At 44.2% G+C, this 16,793-nt stretch overlaps 1 protein-coding gene across 1 annotated transcript in view; it reads right to left on the reverse strand.

Moving 5' to 3' along the window:
• The window catches only part of RILP (Rab interacting lysosomal protein), a 72,315-nt gene that overhangs the window by 28,383 nt on the left and 27,139 nt on the right, over positions 1–16,793 (reverse strand). Inside the window, exons 3-4 of the mRNA XM_075333250.1 lie at positions 16,235–16,356; positions 1,752–1,946 (exon numbers count right to left, since the gene is read on the reverse strand). Coding sequence (XP_075189365.1) covers positions 1,752–1,946; positions 16,235–16,356 — 317 coding nt within the window. The remainder of the gene's footprint in view (positions 1–1,751; positions 1,947–16,234; positions 16,357–16,793) is intronic.

A 16,793-nucleotide genomic window follows, 5' to 3' on the forward strand; every position in this document is an offset into this window, starting at 1 on the left:
GCTCTGGACTGGTGTTTTTAATCTAAGGTCCCTGCCCTTAGTAATATAATAAAACTCCGGCGTGCTTATCTTTTAACGACGCTGCTCAGGTCCCGCGTCACCATCTTGTGACCACAACTTCACATTGGTTAGAAGTTACGTCACAAGCTCTCAATGCAAGTTTATGAGACCCAAAATGAGACCAGAATGGAGAACTCAGACTTGCATTGAAGACTGACCTCCGACATTCTCCATGACATACCGGAGGAATCCAGCAGGTCCTAAACGTCCGGAGACCGACGGCAGCGGTGTTGACAGGCGGTGGAGACAACGACAAGGTGAGTATATGAGTAAGGATCTTAGATTAAAAGCACCAGCAGTAAAATAAACTCCAACACACTGGAGTGGTGCTTTAATAAAGCATCACTTAATCCACATATGTTGGCGTCAGCTGGGGCTCATGTGCTGAAGCGGTAGCAGTGTAAAGGCTGCAATACTTTCTACCATTTTCATCTTAAGGTTAGGATTACATGGTGACTTTAGCCACAACAGCCATAGTATGACTTAAAGTGGTTGTGGAGGCTCATGAAAAAAGTCTGCCGTCACAGAGTGAATTGTTAATTCTCACATAGTCTGCACTGCGTGCTGTGAAGATTCTCTGATGCCGGCAGTGAGACCAAGCAGTCACATGCCTGCAAAGTATACAATATACATACGCCAGGCCATATCCTAACCAGGCATACAAGGCCTTACTGAAGTCACGGCACTATACAAGTGAATAGGGTCGCATTGCAATACCTACACTGGTGTGACAAATAAGTCGAAAGAAATCAACACAATCTGATTTTTTTGTGACTTGTCGCTATAATGTAAGTGTCATAATGAGACCCGTTCAATTCTACAGCACCTCAATGTAGCAGTGGCACCGAGCAAACTTTGTTGATGCGACAGCTGTCCTGGTCAAAGTCACCGTACAGCCCTCGCCTTCCTCTGTACCACTGCGTTCATTAAAAGAACTGTCCAACATATAAGTATGGCCTCAGATTACAAAACATTTTGGAGATCCTATTAGGTTTAAAAAAAACATAAAAGAAAAGTGTTCAACAGGGCATATTTGGGTACTGTTCATTATTAAAAAAAAACCATCTAAAAACAGAGGCAATATTTAATTGGAAAAAATACGCAAGTCTGCTCTGATCCAGAAGGACGAAAAGTCTCTTTAGTGCAAACTATTAGCGGTAGCTACCGTCGGAACCTGTCCACTCCCTCGACTGCTCCAGCCGCTACTATAGAGGTATGTATGGAGATTTCCTTAATGTAATAAGGTGTGTGATGTTACATACTACTACTGCAATGTTGGAAGAACGCAGCATTATTCCTTTGTTGTTTATGCTACTAAGGTAGGACTAGTATGAGGGAAAAGTCAGATTATTAGACTAGTTCTGCTTCATTAGAATAATCAACAGCTTCCGAAAAAAAATTACATTCTACAAAGATTGTAGCACTACATCAGACTCCTTATTCTAATAAGTAAATCTGCACTCATGCCACTTACTCTAGCGCTTGAGGGCAGACAGGACCTGAGAGGTTCCCATTAATGTATGGCCCAAACAAAGATGAAGCCGAGTAGTCTCTTAAAACATGTCCTTCAGCAACATCTACAATCCATACATTTCTAAATGCATTTGGAAATTTTCGTAGTATAATTAAGTGATCTATGAATACAATTTGAAGTTGAGCCACATAATTAATTACAGGTTACCATGACATACCATATTTTTATCAGGAACCGCTTGGGCTACAGGGAACCTCTCTAACACGGCATCCATCTCCTTCTGCTTTTCTTGGAGCAGGTTCTCCAGATCTGCTTTCCTCTGCAGGGAGCTTTTAAGTTGAGCGTGAACCACAGCAACTTTGCGGCGCAAGTCTTCATTCATATTCATGAAGCGATTCAACTGTTCTTGTAGCTGCAATGTCCGGAAAAAAAAGAGACGTTAGCGATATAGAGTACTCATAGTTAATATGCACCAGCTATAGAAAGAACAATATTTTTAGTGAACAATGTAAAAGGTCAGGATCCTCGTATATCCTCCTCATCAATGTATTTTAGCGGCTATATTGACCTAGCCTAGGTGCCCGAGTGTTGCCTGCCTGTTGACATCGCCCCCACCCATGAGATATCTAATATATAAAGCTGAATGTATGTATGTATGTATGGGATTGGCATCTGCACCGTCGCAGCTACAGCCACAAACTTTTGCACACACACTTCTGGACCCCGAGAGCATCATAGGCTATGTTTTGAGGGGAAATTTTAACCCCGCGCTTTACAGTTATTCACCAAAAAAACTGCCTCCATTAAAGCGAATGGAGCTAGGAGCCACAGTGCAGCCAGAACTTCAGAAGAATGCGCAGCCACGCCCTTATGTGGAATGTTGGCGTGTCACAATGCAGCCAGGGAAAGAGACAGAGACAGACAGGGTAAGAAACAGACATAGACAGGGTAAGAGACAGACACAAAGATTCAGACAGAGACAGACAGGGAAACAGACAGGGAAAGAGAGGGAAAGAGACAGACAAAGACAGGTAAAGAGAGAGACACAGGGAAAGAGACAGATAGATAGACAGACAGGGAAAGAGATAGACAGACGGAGAAAAGAGACAAAGAGAGAGAGACACACACACAGAGAGATATATACAGAGGGGGAGGACAGAGAGAATGGGAGAGAAACAGAGAGACAGTTACTATCCTGGACAGCGGATATTGTATGCAGAATAAAATTTTTGTTAATACATCCTATTTTGTTGACAACAGTTACTAACCCGGGCGAGTAGAGATATATATATATGCACGCACGCGCACACACACACACACACACACACCAATGTTTTTTCTGAGTAAAACGTGTTAAACGAAAATTTGACCACAATACACACACGAAAAAAAACCCAAAACACAATACAAAAGGAGAAGCCCATGTAAATGAACCTCTTCCATCAAAAGTAAACTAGTTAATGTCACATTGACACAGCTCCATAATCAGCAACACCGAGAGCCAGACAACACTAACGAGGAACTGAAATAAATAGTTCTCTGCACGTACGAAAACAAGAACGCTGAATGAAGAAGTCGCTTTCTTTCATTTTTCAGCAGCATTATGACAATGTGATCCTACCGCAAACATAAAAGTCAGGAATTTATTTATTAGGGTAAATCTAATTGATTGAACAAACTACTATATAAAAAAGCAAAAAAAGTATTTATTTACAGGTTTGTAAGCTTTTTTTCAATTGGTAATCCCTATGTAATAAAGAGATATCAGATTTAAGTAAAGGGTTATATCTTCTTTGATGGGTAAAGTGCTACTAAAAACAGTCACTTTTGTATTTTACCATTGATTAAAATTCCCCTTCATTCCCCTGATAGTGGCAATTTTATTTATTTTAATGCTGCAATCTACCATCAGCGACCGATCTAGCGCAGCGCTTACAAGCACCTTTCTAATGCATTGCTTATGCTGTCAATCAAGCAGGAGCATTCACAACAGAAATCAGAAAGACAGGAGGCTGGGCAGTGGTGAGCTCCTGAATGAGCAGGTAGAACAACCCCTTTAAGAAAGTTCTATCAAAAACCAAACAAAAACAACAATGGAAACCAGAGTTCATGTCACAACGTGTACAATAGTGAAATGGGGTTTTCCCTAGCCACGTATTTATCATTTGATTATGAGTCACAGCAGGGTTGACAACAGTCATCTGGCTTATCACCTTTATGTTCCATAAAGTAAGGTAATATAATGGTTATTAAAAGGACCTAATAACAGATATCCACATAAACAGGTCCATTTTTTGTAAGAGCTTCATGCTATGGAAAACTAAACAACAGGTATGCGGCACGGCACACTCAGACACTACGAGCGAGGAAGACTACATTGGTGCTAGCAGAGCCTGCCCAGCCATCATGTCAATCCCCTACACATTGCTCTGAATGGCTTTTTAAGTCTACATAAGTCTATGTGTCCACGATGCATTTTTACATGCTTTTCTGCGGTATTTTGAACTGCACCTTTTTAATGCCAAAATGCATGCGTTGTGATTTCCCAGCAAAGTCTATGAGAAATAGGGATCTCTTGTGCACACCATGCAGTTTAAAACGCTGCGTTTAATTTGCATAATTTTGGGCAAAAACTCAGCGTTTAAAGAAGCAGCATGTCAATTGTTTTTGCCATTTGGGCTGCGTTTTGATAACATTGAAGTCAATGAGAAGTTGCAAAAAGCAAAAACCATCAAAATTCATGCTTTTTAGGTGCATAAAACATGCGTTTTGGACATCAAAATAAAGATTTGATATGTCCCTTTACGCACACACACATAGTTCGACAATTAAATTAATGAAAAATATCAATATATTGCTATTTTACCGCTAAATAGTATATAACCGCTAGAATTTTATGAAATATAACTATTTTCTTTTTTTTTTTTCATAAATTATCATTTTTTTTTCTCTTTTTTCATTATGTTTGAATGTTTAATCTTTATTTAGCAGTGTCTTTATGTTCAAAACGCATCTGTCAAAACGCTATTGAAAAGCATGTAAAAAGCGCTAAAATTTCCCCTACGATGCAAACTAGACTGAGTGCATTCCTTCAGGAGGTGGGATGGTGCGACATGTGGCGGTTTTTTAACCCAGTACTGAGAGAATATACATGTTATAGCCCAGGGAAAAACTCATTGTCTAGAATTGATTACATTTGTGGAAATGAAAGAGTCTGTGCCCATATACAATCGGTGTGTCATCTACCCAGATCAGTATCAGACCATTCTCCGGTATTTGTCAGCATTAAATGGGAAGGATGTAAATCTCAAAGCGTCACGGAAGATTAACCCTTGGTGGCGGTCACTCTTTGGTACCAATGATAGGATTCCTGATCAGCTCAGGGCATACACCGAGACGAACTCCGTGGAAGAGAATCACTCGGCCTATTGGGACGCGCTTAAGGCGTATTTGAGGGGATGCTGTCACTCCTCTATCTCTTATGTCAAGAAACAGGCGGCCAGAGAGGAGGAGGAATTGGCCACTCAAAATAGAGTGCTTGAACATAGATTTACCTCGGACCCTTCTGAGGGAAACAGATCTCAATGGCTACAGGCTGGGAGGAAATATCTTTTGTTCCTGCAAGATAAGGCTAAGAGACATGTCTTCTTCATGAACCAGAGATATTTTGAGCAAGGGAACCAATCTAGTAGTTTACTAGCGTTCCTGGTGCGCCAATCCACTAGCTCACCTGCGGTCCTTAAGATCAGAGACCCCGGTGGCGAATCAATCACCTCCGTCACTGGTATTCTGAAGGTGTTTCTGGACTTCTATAGGAACCTATATGAGTCCAGACTGACTGTGTCAAGGGAGGAGATCACTGAATACTTGCGGGATCTGGAGTTTCCCAGATTGACTTTGGCCCAGAGGTCGGCCTTGGATGAGCCCATTAGCATGGAAGAGATGGTGGAGGCGATGGGAGCCCTCAATAAGGGTAAGGCGTCTGGCCCAGACGGACTCCCGATTGAAATATTTGACAAGTATAGGGGGGAGCTGGCTCCAGTTCTCCTGGAGACGGCTGAGGCTTCGTTCCGCAGGGGACGGTTACCTGATTCCTTCTATGAAACAACCATCGTGCTACTATTGAAACCAGATAAGGATCCATTGGATTGTGGCTCGTACAGACCGATCTCTCTGCTGAACTCTGATTACAAAATTCCTACCAAAATTCTAGCAACTAGACTCAATAAAGTGATCTCCTCCATAATACATGAGGATCAGTCTGGATTCATTCCGGGTAGAAGTACCTCGGATAATTTGAGGAGGGCGCAGGTGATTCTACAGATGGGCACCAAGTTAGAGGAGGATTGGGCTTTGGTCTCCCTGGATGCGGCCAAGGCTTTTGACTCTATAGAATGGCCATACCTGCTGGAGGTACTGCGGGCATTTGGTTTCGGCAACGATTTTATTAGATGGATTGAGATTATATATAAAGCTCCAACTGCTAACATTCAGGTGGGAGGCGGAGTCTCGGAAACTTTCCCTTTGGGGAGGGGAACCAGACAGGGATGTCCTCTATCCCCTCTCCTGTTCGCCCTCGCCATGGAACCGTTGGCAGTGCGCATTCGGGCGGACCCATTCTACCGGGGAGTGAGACATCGTAAGGGAGATGAACGTTTGTCTCTGTATGCAGACGACCTGCTATTGTTTGCGTCTGATCCGGATTCCTCCATTCCTAGAGCCGTAGAGTTGATCGACCGATTCGGGGAGTTCTCGGGCCTGTCAATAAATTAGTCAAAATCGTACCTCCTCTTCTTATCTCGGGACAGGGAGGAAATGATGAACACCCACATATGTAGAGTTCCAGTGGTGGATCATTTTAAATACCTGGGGATTATACTGGCGGGAAGCCCTTCGGAGATGATAGCAAGAAATATTGCCCCCTTATTATCACACCTCGGGGAGAAATTTAATAGATGGAGCCAACTCCCGCTCTCAGTGGCGGGAAGAATTAATCTCCTTAAAATGATAGTGCAACCAAAGTGTCTTTACATAACCCAACATGTATTCGTACAGATTCCCCGCTCTTTCTTTCGGTCCCTGGAATTTTTGATGATCACCTTTGTCTGGGGTTCTTCCAGATCAAGGGTCCAGTTGGCCAAATTACAGAGACCCAAGGACATGGGGGGTATGGCCCTTCCTGATCTGTACTTATACTATCTGGCCGGACAATTGAAATATTTGGGACAATGGACACTTCCTGGGGTTAGGGGTTCTCCAGAGGGTCTCCTGGCAGAGTTCACGGGTGTGGATCTCCTATGGCCATTGTTGACGGACCACAAGAGGGCTCCTGAGGGTCGGGTCCTTCCAATACACAAACTGGGGGCAGGGTCTGGAAAGAGGCTAAAGCCATTTTCGGTTTTCACAATATACCAACTGAGATACCCTTCTTATGGGATAACCTGGACCTTCCACACTTTTGTGGACTGCCAGTGTTTGGTGAATGGAGGAATCGAGGAATAGTCTCCCTGGGATCACTGGTCCGGGATGGTGAACTCCGCCCCTTTGCACAACTGCGTGCAGAATTCGATTTGCCGGAATCTCATGGGTTTCAGTATCTCCAGATTAGGCACGCCTTTCGGGCTCAGTTCTCTGGTCGTGGGATTAGATTCTCTTCCTTTCCAGTCATTGGAATTATCAGATCACAGGGCCCTGGAGGCCTTATTTCCAAATTGTACTCCTCCCTTATCCGGGCCAAGGCCATGAACAGTCCTCTTTCTGTCCGGGAGAGGTGGAGTGTCAGGATCCCTGAAATTGATGATGTAGTGTGGGACGACATTGTCGAATCCCACACGCTAGTCTCTCCTGCAGTCAATAATAGACTGATTCAGTTATACATAATACACCAAAGTTATATTACTCCTCAGAGACTGAACAAGATGAAAAAGGCGAATAAGTTGGTGGGGGTGGGTTGTCCGAGATGCGGGAGAGACGGTGCCGATTTCTGGCACATGATATGGGATTGCCGGGTCATTCTCTCCTATTGGAGTGAGGTTGTAACGACTCTTTCCGCCATACTTCAAAAAGCGGTTGCTATGTGCCCAATCCTGTGTCTATTTGGGGTGGTGGATGTACGCTCCTGGTCCCAAAATGAAAATTTGCTAATAAAAAAGGTTTTATTTTTGGCCCGGAAGGGCATTATACTAAACTGGATGAGCATTCACCCTCCAACTAGAGCCTCATGGATTGCATTGGTAAATGCTATAATTCCGTCAGAACACTATGTTTATAAGATAAGAGGTTCTTTAAATAAATTCGACAAAATATGGGGTAGATGGATGGGTTCGCCCTTGACCGGAGGATCACCCGGCTCCCTAGCTGATAGCCTACAGTCGGTACTAGCGTGATAATAACTAATGATGCTCCGATGGGTGCAAAGGAGAAATACGTGATTTATGATATACTGCATTGGGGATATAACGAGATCTCTGTAATCTGGGTTGCGCTTCTCTTATTGGCATGGGCTTTTTGCCTCAGAATGGATATGTTTCGCGAACTGACACCTCTGCAATGATTAATGTGCTAAGGCCAGATTGAAAGTAATAGTTGTTGATTTAATTGTTGCTGCTTTACTACCCTGCTTATCATACAGTATACGTGTATTCTTGTAAAGTACAAATTGCTGACTCATCCTATAATGTAATGTCTTACTTAACCTTCAATAAAATGAGTTTAAAAAAAAAAGCGCTAAAATTGCATCTAAAACGCGGTAAATACGCATGCGTTTTTAGCACTATTTTATGGTAAAAAGCAACTTTGGCAAAATCAATTACTGCCAGAGGGTGCGTTTAGAACTGCACCTAGCTCGATGCATTGTGGACACACAGCCTAAAGGCGAGACGTTCTTCTATAAGACCTGAATGTTCCAGGAGCAGCTCTAGACAGAAACACAATCCCATCGTAGTGCATTCAGGGTCAGAAATAGTACCTACGACTATACTTAGGCTGCCGAGCCTCCTAATGGAGGAGCACGTGGCCGTGTCACAATGCCTGACACGCACATACACTATCAAATGCATCCAGGATTAGTTTATAGCTACCTCACTGGAGGAAGGAGATATATGCAGGCCATAAAACAATCACTTTTTAACCTTTACTTGTAAAGGAATTGCTGCAATCTTATCAGACTGTTTTTTAACTTGTAAAGGCCCCTTTACACACTGAGACTAGCGATCCCAACCTGGCCGGGATCGCTACAAAGTCTCTGGTGAGTCGCTGGTGAGCTGTCAAAACAGGCAAACCTGGAAAACGACGCAACAGCGATACGGACCTACAGAACGACCTAGCTAGTCATTGGGGACGTTGTAAAGCAGCTTTTTAAAAGGGAAGTCGCTCTAGCGATCATGCTGCACAGCGGGAAACAAAGGACCAAAGAATGGTCCTGAGAGATGTGTAGTGATCAGCAACCTCACAGCGGGGGCCAGGTTGCTGATGCGTGTCACACACTGCAATGACGCTGGGGAGGTCGCTATTACGTCACAAAACCGGTGACGTTACAGCGATGTCGTTTGCGATGTTGCAGTGTGTAAAGGGGACTTAAGATCTAGATTTTGCCTTAACTAGGACCTATTCTAAAATAGTAATGATTGCATTTGAGCTTTTACATATAGTCAACTGCTGCAAAAAAAAAAAAATAAAATAATTGATAAAAATGAATAACTACCTGTACAAAGCATTTTTCATCAAGCAAATAGTTGGAATACTATTGCATTTGGTGATTAAAATTTCCCAAAATACTCTGACTTAGCTGAACTGCCCCCCCATGGCAGACCCCTATAAACCGTGACAGTAGAGATGAAAACTCACAACACTACTATTTATTGCGAAATCTTAAAGGAGCAATGTTTATTGTAACTAGTTATGTGTGACGCCCCAAGGGTACTCTGTCTCAGGCGTGTGGTGTGCGGGGGGGTGGGAACAGTTGTGGTCGCTGGATTCCATGACCGTGGGGGTCGGTCTGATAAAAAGGGGGTGAAAAATGTAAGAAAAAGAAAAGAAAAAAAGTTTTTCGACTACGCCATGTGCGATGAGGTTATTGAAGCAGTCGCTGCAAGGTCCTGCTGGGGCTGGTGGAGTAATGCAGCTTAGGTGTTTTGGGGCCCACGCAAGCAGGGATAGGCCCCAGCAGTGGATGATGAGGACGGCAATAGTAGGGGACAGTCAATGTATGTGTACGGAGGCGAGAAGGAAACGGTCCACACCGGTATTGCAGTTTCACCTTGCCTTTTTACTTTTGGCTCGGTACCTGGACCCGCTGCTGCCTGTTTCAGGTGTTCCCGCTCCCCCCTGTTCTCCGTGCCAGCTGTGACCTGGGGTAGCTGTCCTCCGTGCACTCTGGTTTGTATTGGGCTCCCGTGGCTTAGAGCTTCTGGGTGAGCACCTCTGTTTCAGACTTGGTCCTATTGCAGGCAGCCTGGACTATTTAATGGGTGGACTTCTGTCCCTTGTCCCAGGTCCCCTCTTTGCTGCTGATCCTTCAGACTCTTTGGTTGGTGTGGGACCCTGGAGATCCCCTCACCTGGCAGATTTAACAGTTGACCATAAAGTGTCTCGCTGTCCTAGGGTCTGCACCACACCTCATGCGGAGTCCTGTGAGCCTAAATTCCAGATTTCCACAGGCGTCCCGCGGTTCCTGGAGTATTCCACTTCCACAGGTAACTCACAGTTCCTGGAGTCCCGGTTCCTTACTCCACAGCCCTTGTCACCTTTACAGCGTCCCATTCTTACTTTAGGTCATTACATTTTTCCTTCTTTACTTCACTCCTCACTCTCTCACTTCCAACTCTCAATTCCAAACTCTCAACTAAACATTTCCTCCCGCCAACTTCCCAACTGACCACTGGCCCCTCCCCTTGTTGGGTCTCTCAATACAGATTGGGTGTCAATTAGCCAATAAGTGCCCATCCCTTTTACTTGTTGCTAGGCAGTCTCCCAGTCTAGAATTGGGGTTATGTATGGGGCCTGAGGGTGCTGGTGTGTTGACTGGCACGGATATTCCGGGGTTTGGGTTTCCACGTTCACATTTTGTGGCACCTGATACCTCAGGGGTGTTACATATGCTTTTCTTCAAATTGTGTACTTTTTGCAAGTGTTTTCTAATTTAACACAGCAGAACCGTGGTGACCCATTGACACTGATCCCTGGTGACACTGATGGGCTTCTAGAAGGAGCCCCCCTCAGTGTCTAAAACCACTTTGCAGCCTTAACTTTATCTACTGAGATATTCGAGTAATGGGCTTGCTGTATCCCACAGTATTAGAGAAGCTTTGTGTAGCAGTCCATAATCCTATAATAAAAGGTATTTAAAAATAAGTTTTACAATTTATAAATCCCCTTTATAGAAAACCTGTCAGCTGCTAAATGCTACCCGGACCAAAATCATTCACAGAAAAAACTCACCAAAGATAAAGCCAAACCATAAACTGGTCAGATAGTTGTAAAAAGCACATGCAAGATGCATACGGTCCCCCCATGATAAAGGTTAAAAGACCACAGGTGCAGAATGCCTTTAAAACAACCACCCCCAGCCTACTAACACAGGAGGGGGAGGCTGCTGGCAAAATAACTGCACACAAAGATCTAATATAGGGCGTCAGTCACACAGACTCGTGCAATGCACAGTGTCCAGGCAAAGCCTATTGATCACGCCCTTCTATTAGATCAGGCGGGCTGCCCAGCACCTAGGTGCACTGACACAGTGGAACGACATCCCAGAAGGGATATAGCGTGGGGACCCTTGACGTTTGGGTTACGAGCTTATATATTATGGCCAAAATATGACCAATACCTCACATTTTTTTATCAATTTTATCATTTATTATCGCACAGTTTTGCAGGATGCAGCCGGTCTTCTGGGATGTCGTTCCACTGTGTCAGTGCACCTAGGTGCTGGGCAGCCCGCCTGATCTAATAGAAGGGCGTGATCAATAGGCTTTGCCTGGACACTGTGCATTGCACGAGTCTGTGTGACTGACGCCCTATATTAGATCTTTGTGTGCAGTTATTTTGCCAGCAGCCTCCCCCTCCTGTGTTAGTAGGCTGGGGGTGGTTGTTTTAAAGGCATTCTGCACCTGTGGTCTTTTAACCTTTATCATGGGGGGACCGTATGCATCTTGCATGTGCTTTTTACAACTATCTGACCAGTTTATGGTTTGGCTTTATCTTTGGTGAGTTTTTTCTGTGAATTATACTAAATGTCCTATGATGAGCCGGACCAAAATCACTATGAATCAGATACCGGCTCCTGCATTACAAACACTACAAATCATAATTAAAAGTGCGAGTGGGGACAAGGTAACTAGTCCAAGAAGTGTGTCCCCCCCGCTAGCTTCTCCCCTCCTGCGGAGCTAGACTGACGGGTCCCTTCCTATGTTTGTGTGTATAGTGAGATACTGGTCAGTTTGGCTGAGCGGGCAGGAAGAAGTCAGCAGTGGGCACACCTATGGGACTTGTGTCTTTGTCCCCGGACGCACTTTTACTATGGTTTTCTCTGACGCAATTCACTCTGTCCATGGTTTAAGCAGCAAGAATCAGCTGATAAAGGGAACCATTCAAGAGAAGAATATGTAGACTTAGTCTGTCTAGTTATTTTTTTTCTTCTAAAACATACAGAACTTTCATTGTACTGATCGGACATGGTGTACACCACCCCCCCCCCACAAAAAAGACCAAAACCTAAGTGCAATGGTCAATGAATAGAGCTCATGTGAGCATATTGGCCACGGGCAGAGAGATATGGAAGACATTCAGGGGTTAAGGTAATCATCATGCTGTACTCTCTCGGAACTTTGGCAAAGGAAGATTTTGTTAAGACTTTAAAGAATTTTTTTGTGCATTTCTGAAATAGTAAACTGCATTCTGGGAAATATCTGCAGCAGTGATGTACCCAAGACTGGAATCTGCCCAGGTGAGCAGTTATCTCCTTCTAGCAGTGAAATGGCCTGGATCTGATCCAGTCTACCTTACTAAAGCCTGCTTTACACGTTGCAATTTCGAATTAGATATCGTATGCGATTTGCAACGCCCCCATCATATGTGTGGCACGTTCAATTTGTTGAACGTGCCGCACAAACGATTAACCCCCGTCACACGTACTTACCCGTCCATACGACCTTGCTGTGGGCAGCGAACGTCCACTTCCTGGAGTGGGAGGGACGTTCGGCATCACATCGACGTCACGCGGCAGCCGGCCAATAGAAGCGGAGGGGCGGAGATGAGCGGGACATAAACATCCCACCCACCTCTTTCCTTCCACATTGCCGGCTGGAGCCACGGGACGCAGGTAAGATCTGTTCAATGTTCCCGGGGTGTCATACACTGCGATGTGTGCTGCCTCGGGAACATTGAACAACCCGACGTGCAATTCGTCAGGATTCAACGACGTGTATGCGATGAACGTTTTAACGTTCAATTGCAATCGCACGTACCTGTCACACACTGCAATGTACTTTACGATGCCGGATGTGCGTCACTTACGACGTGACCCCGCCGACACATCGTAAGATATATTGTAGCGTGTAAAGCGGGCTTTAGTCTCAGGCAATATTGCATTGTAGTGCTTTTGGCTGGTCGGTAGCATGACTTTTATTACTGCCTTTGACAGCAGATCAACACAAAGAATTGTGTAAATTCCATTTTATCAAAGGGAATTTTTCCTTGTGGCTTCCCCATCAGCAGATGAGATCTTGTGTCTACGGCTCTATAGAAAGAATCTAGATGTGGCAAACTCCCTACTTGGCTGATATGAGAAGTATCTTCACAGTCGGAGATTGTAGCCTTCTTTTCTAAAGCCACCGATACTAGGGCCACACGGTGACCAACTCAATTCATTCGACTTGGACTCTTTGAACTTATTTTTTGTAAAGGCAATAATCAAGGTTTTGTTAGGTTTGCAGTGATCCCACAATTTTTTTTGTGACTTCTGTAAGACCAAGCTTCCCTCCAGCCAAGGGTGCACTAACATTTTGGAGGTCATGTTATATTTTGTAAAGATCATTTAGCAATGCAAGGCATTTCAATGATCCTTAACAATGTAGTCATCCTAATCCTGAGGTAATCTTTACAGCTCAATTCTGCATAGCAGCACTAATGCTTCATTCAGGGGCAAGATTAGGCCTGTTAATTCCTTGTCCCTCTAACATTGTCCTACTGGCCCTAGGGTACCGTCACACTTTAGCGACACTCCAGCAATCTGACCTGGTCAGGATCGCTGGTGCATCGCTACATGGTCGCTGGTGAGCTGTCAATCAGGCAGATCTCACCAGCGACCAGTGACCAGCCCCCAGCGACACGTGGAAGTGACGCTGAACTTGGTAACCAAGGTAAATATCGGGTAACCAAGGGCTTGGTTACCCGATATTTACCTTTGTTACCAGCGCACACTGCTTAGCGCTGGCTCCCTGCACTCCTAGCCACAGTACACATCGGGTTAATAAGCAAACCGCTGTGCTTATTTACCAGATCTGTACTCCAGCTACGTGTGCAGGGAGCCGGCACTGGCAGCGTGAGAGCGGCGGTGCTAGTAACTAATGTAAATATCGGGTAACCAAGAAAGGGCTTCCCTTGGTTACCCGATATTTACCTGATTTACAGCTTACCGCAGGCTGCCAGACGCCGGCTCCTGCTTCCCTGCACATTCAGATCGTTGCTCTCTCACTGTCACACACAGCGATGTGTGCTTCACAGAGGGAGAGCAACGTCAAAAAAATGAACCAGAGCTGTGTGTAACGAGCAGCGATCTCACAGCAGGGGCCAGATCGCTGCTCAGTGTCACACACAGCGAGATCGCTAATGAGGTCACTGCTGCGTCACAAAAAACATGACTCAGCAGCGATCTCACTAGCGATCTTGCTATGTGTGAAGCACCCCTTAGAGGTAGCTCCTTAGAATTGTATGCTCTAGCTTAGTCTATGATCCATGATAACACTCAAGATTTTTCTTCATTAATGATTTTTTCAGCTTTATACCATCCTCAGCATATAGCATGTCTAAAGTCGGCCATACACATTAGATAACAGTGATCTGAACGATCATTTGGCCGACAGCTCTCTTTCCTATACCCTCCGTACAGAGGAACGCTTGGCTCAGCGGTCCTGTGATCTCTAGTGAGAAAGCAGGGGATTAGCTGCAAGCAAAACAAAAGATCTGTAGAGTGAGATGGTTGACAAATCCCAACAGTATCGGCGGGGTCGCCTAACTTCTATGTCATGTGTATGGAGGCCTTAAAGTCCACCAAAAACTTATCTAAATTTAGACAAATCTGCAACTTTTAGGCCAATGTATTTATGTGTATGGAGGTCTCCCAGCTTTTTCCCTGAAGATAGATATTTAGGAAAGAGGAATCAGCAATTAAAGATTAGGTTATGCCTGAAAAGCAGCTTCCTAAGAAGTTCATCCCTTTAAGTACTTAAAGTGAACCGATCACCAGATTTGGAAACTATAAGCTACGACCACCACCATTGAGTTCTTATACAGTGTGTCCACCCATATCCTGTCCACCGCCATTAACTTGAGAACAGCGGCAGCTATAGGCATAGAAGTGGTGTCTAGGTATAGTAAAGTAGCCATGCGCTACACAATGAAACTACCTATAGCGCCACCTGGTGGAAAACAACAGAGTTAGCATTTTTATCTCAAAAACGGAATGAGATACAGAAAAAAATAAAGTGAAGTATACAGCATTCTAAATGGGTGTGGCTGCTCTCCGGTCCGGCACCTCCTCTATGCAGCGGTGGCCATCCTCCTTCTACCCAGGCACACTTTGATCTGCCTGGCTTAGGGCAGATCAAAGTACTGTAAAGCAGAGGCACGACAAAATGTTAAAGACCACCCCCGCATGCGCACTACAATATTTTGATCTGCCCTTCAGCAGGGCAGATCAAAGTGCGCCTGCGCAGGACCTCAATGTTGGCCTGTATGGATAACGTAGGATGTGTGATGCACAGAGGCCTCAGAAGAAGGAGGACTGAGATCGCCGCAGATAAGTGGCTCCGGACAAGAGAATAGCAACACTCATCGGACCAGAATGCCCATAACTGAGTATTATAAAAGTGTTTTTTACATTATACAGAGCGGCCTAGACTTTTATATACAGTATTCTAGAGTGATGTATATAAGATCACTGGTGGTGGCCACAGCTTATAGTCGTTAAATATAGGCGACAGGTTCCCTTTAAGTTAACATGAACGATCCAGCTGGCCACATATATGCCCATTTTCCATGGCCTTTATTATAGTATATACTGCTGCCTTATACCAATTGTGAAGTGGTGCAGAGTATATTGGCACTATATAATTAAAATTATTATTATTTATTAAAGTATTCTACAAATCCTATGATTATATTATGTATGATCTACAAATTAGCTATGCCCTAACATCAGAACCCCTCTGATCTTAGCCAACCTACAGATTTTGCTTCTGCAATTATCCAGACTCTAAATGTCACAGTTCACTACTATAAGCAAGTATACACTATGACAAACGAGTGCATGCCTATTAGAAAGCAATGTGCAGATGAGTGATGCCACTGATTCACAGTGAGGGAAGGTCACTACAAAGCTAAATGAACATAATTAGCCATCGCGTTGGCTCTACATAAAGGAGCACACCCACAAAGTGGTCAGTAATGGGAACATGAAAGAACTGTTTTTTTGGCTCTTACCGCTTCACTGTCCCTGTTCTTCTGCTGGATCTCATGTGTCAAGCATCGGATTTCGTCCCTCTGTTTGTCCACAACTACCTTTAACTTCAGCATTAGATCTCGCTCTTCTCTTGCTGCACATTCTAAATAAGGGAACACATACTATTAGTCAATCCTAACCAAAATATCTAATAGTTATGGACAAAAAAAATATATACAAAAAGATATAGATCCTAGACATGAACACTGGTCATATAGGTATGAAAAATATATAAATGTGGGCACACGTGCGCTAGCTACATATACTATTATCCCTATTATAGATACACTGATGCTACTAAAAGAGGGGCAGGCAAAAATGTTGCAGTGTAGATACCTCGTATGTGCTGCTCCTTGGTCCCCCAAGTAGGATAAGAAACTCAGGTTTAAGATAAAGTAGATCCCAAACTGATCGAGTTTGTCCACTACTAGTTTACAGCAAAACTGTATTGGGGTTTTCTGGACCCAAAAGAATAGACGTCTGTAGTGACAGTCACAGCAGAATCATGACAGTGTGCAATACGCGAACACTGTCATGATT

The sequence above is a fragment of the Anomaloglossus baeobatrachus genome, chromosome 2 (genome assembly GCF_048569485.1).
Source record: "Anomaloglossus baeobatrachus isolate aAnoBae1 chromosome 2, aAnoBae1.hap1, whole genome shotgun sequence".
Lineage (NCBI taxonomy): Eukaryota > Metazoa > Chordata > Amphibia > Anura > Aromobatidae > Anomaloglossus > Anomaloglossus baeobatrachus.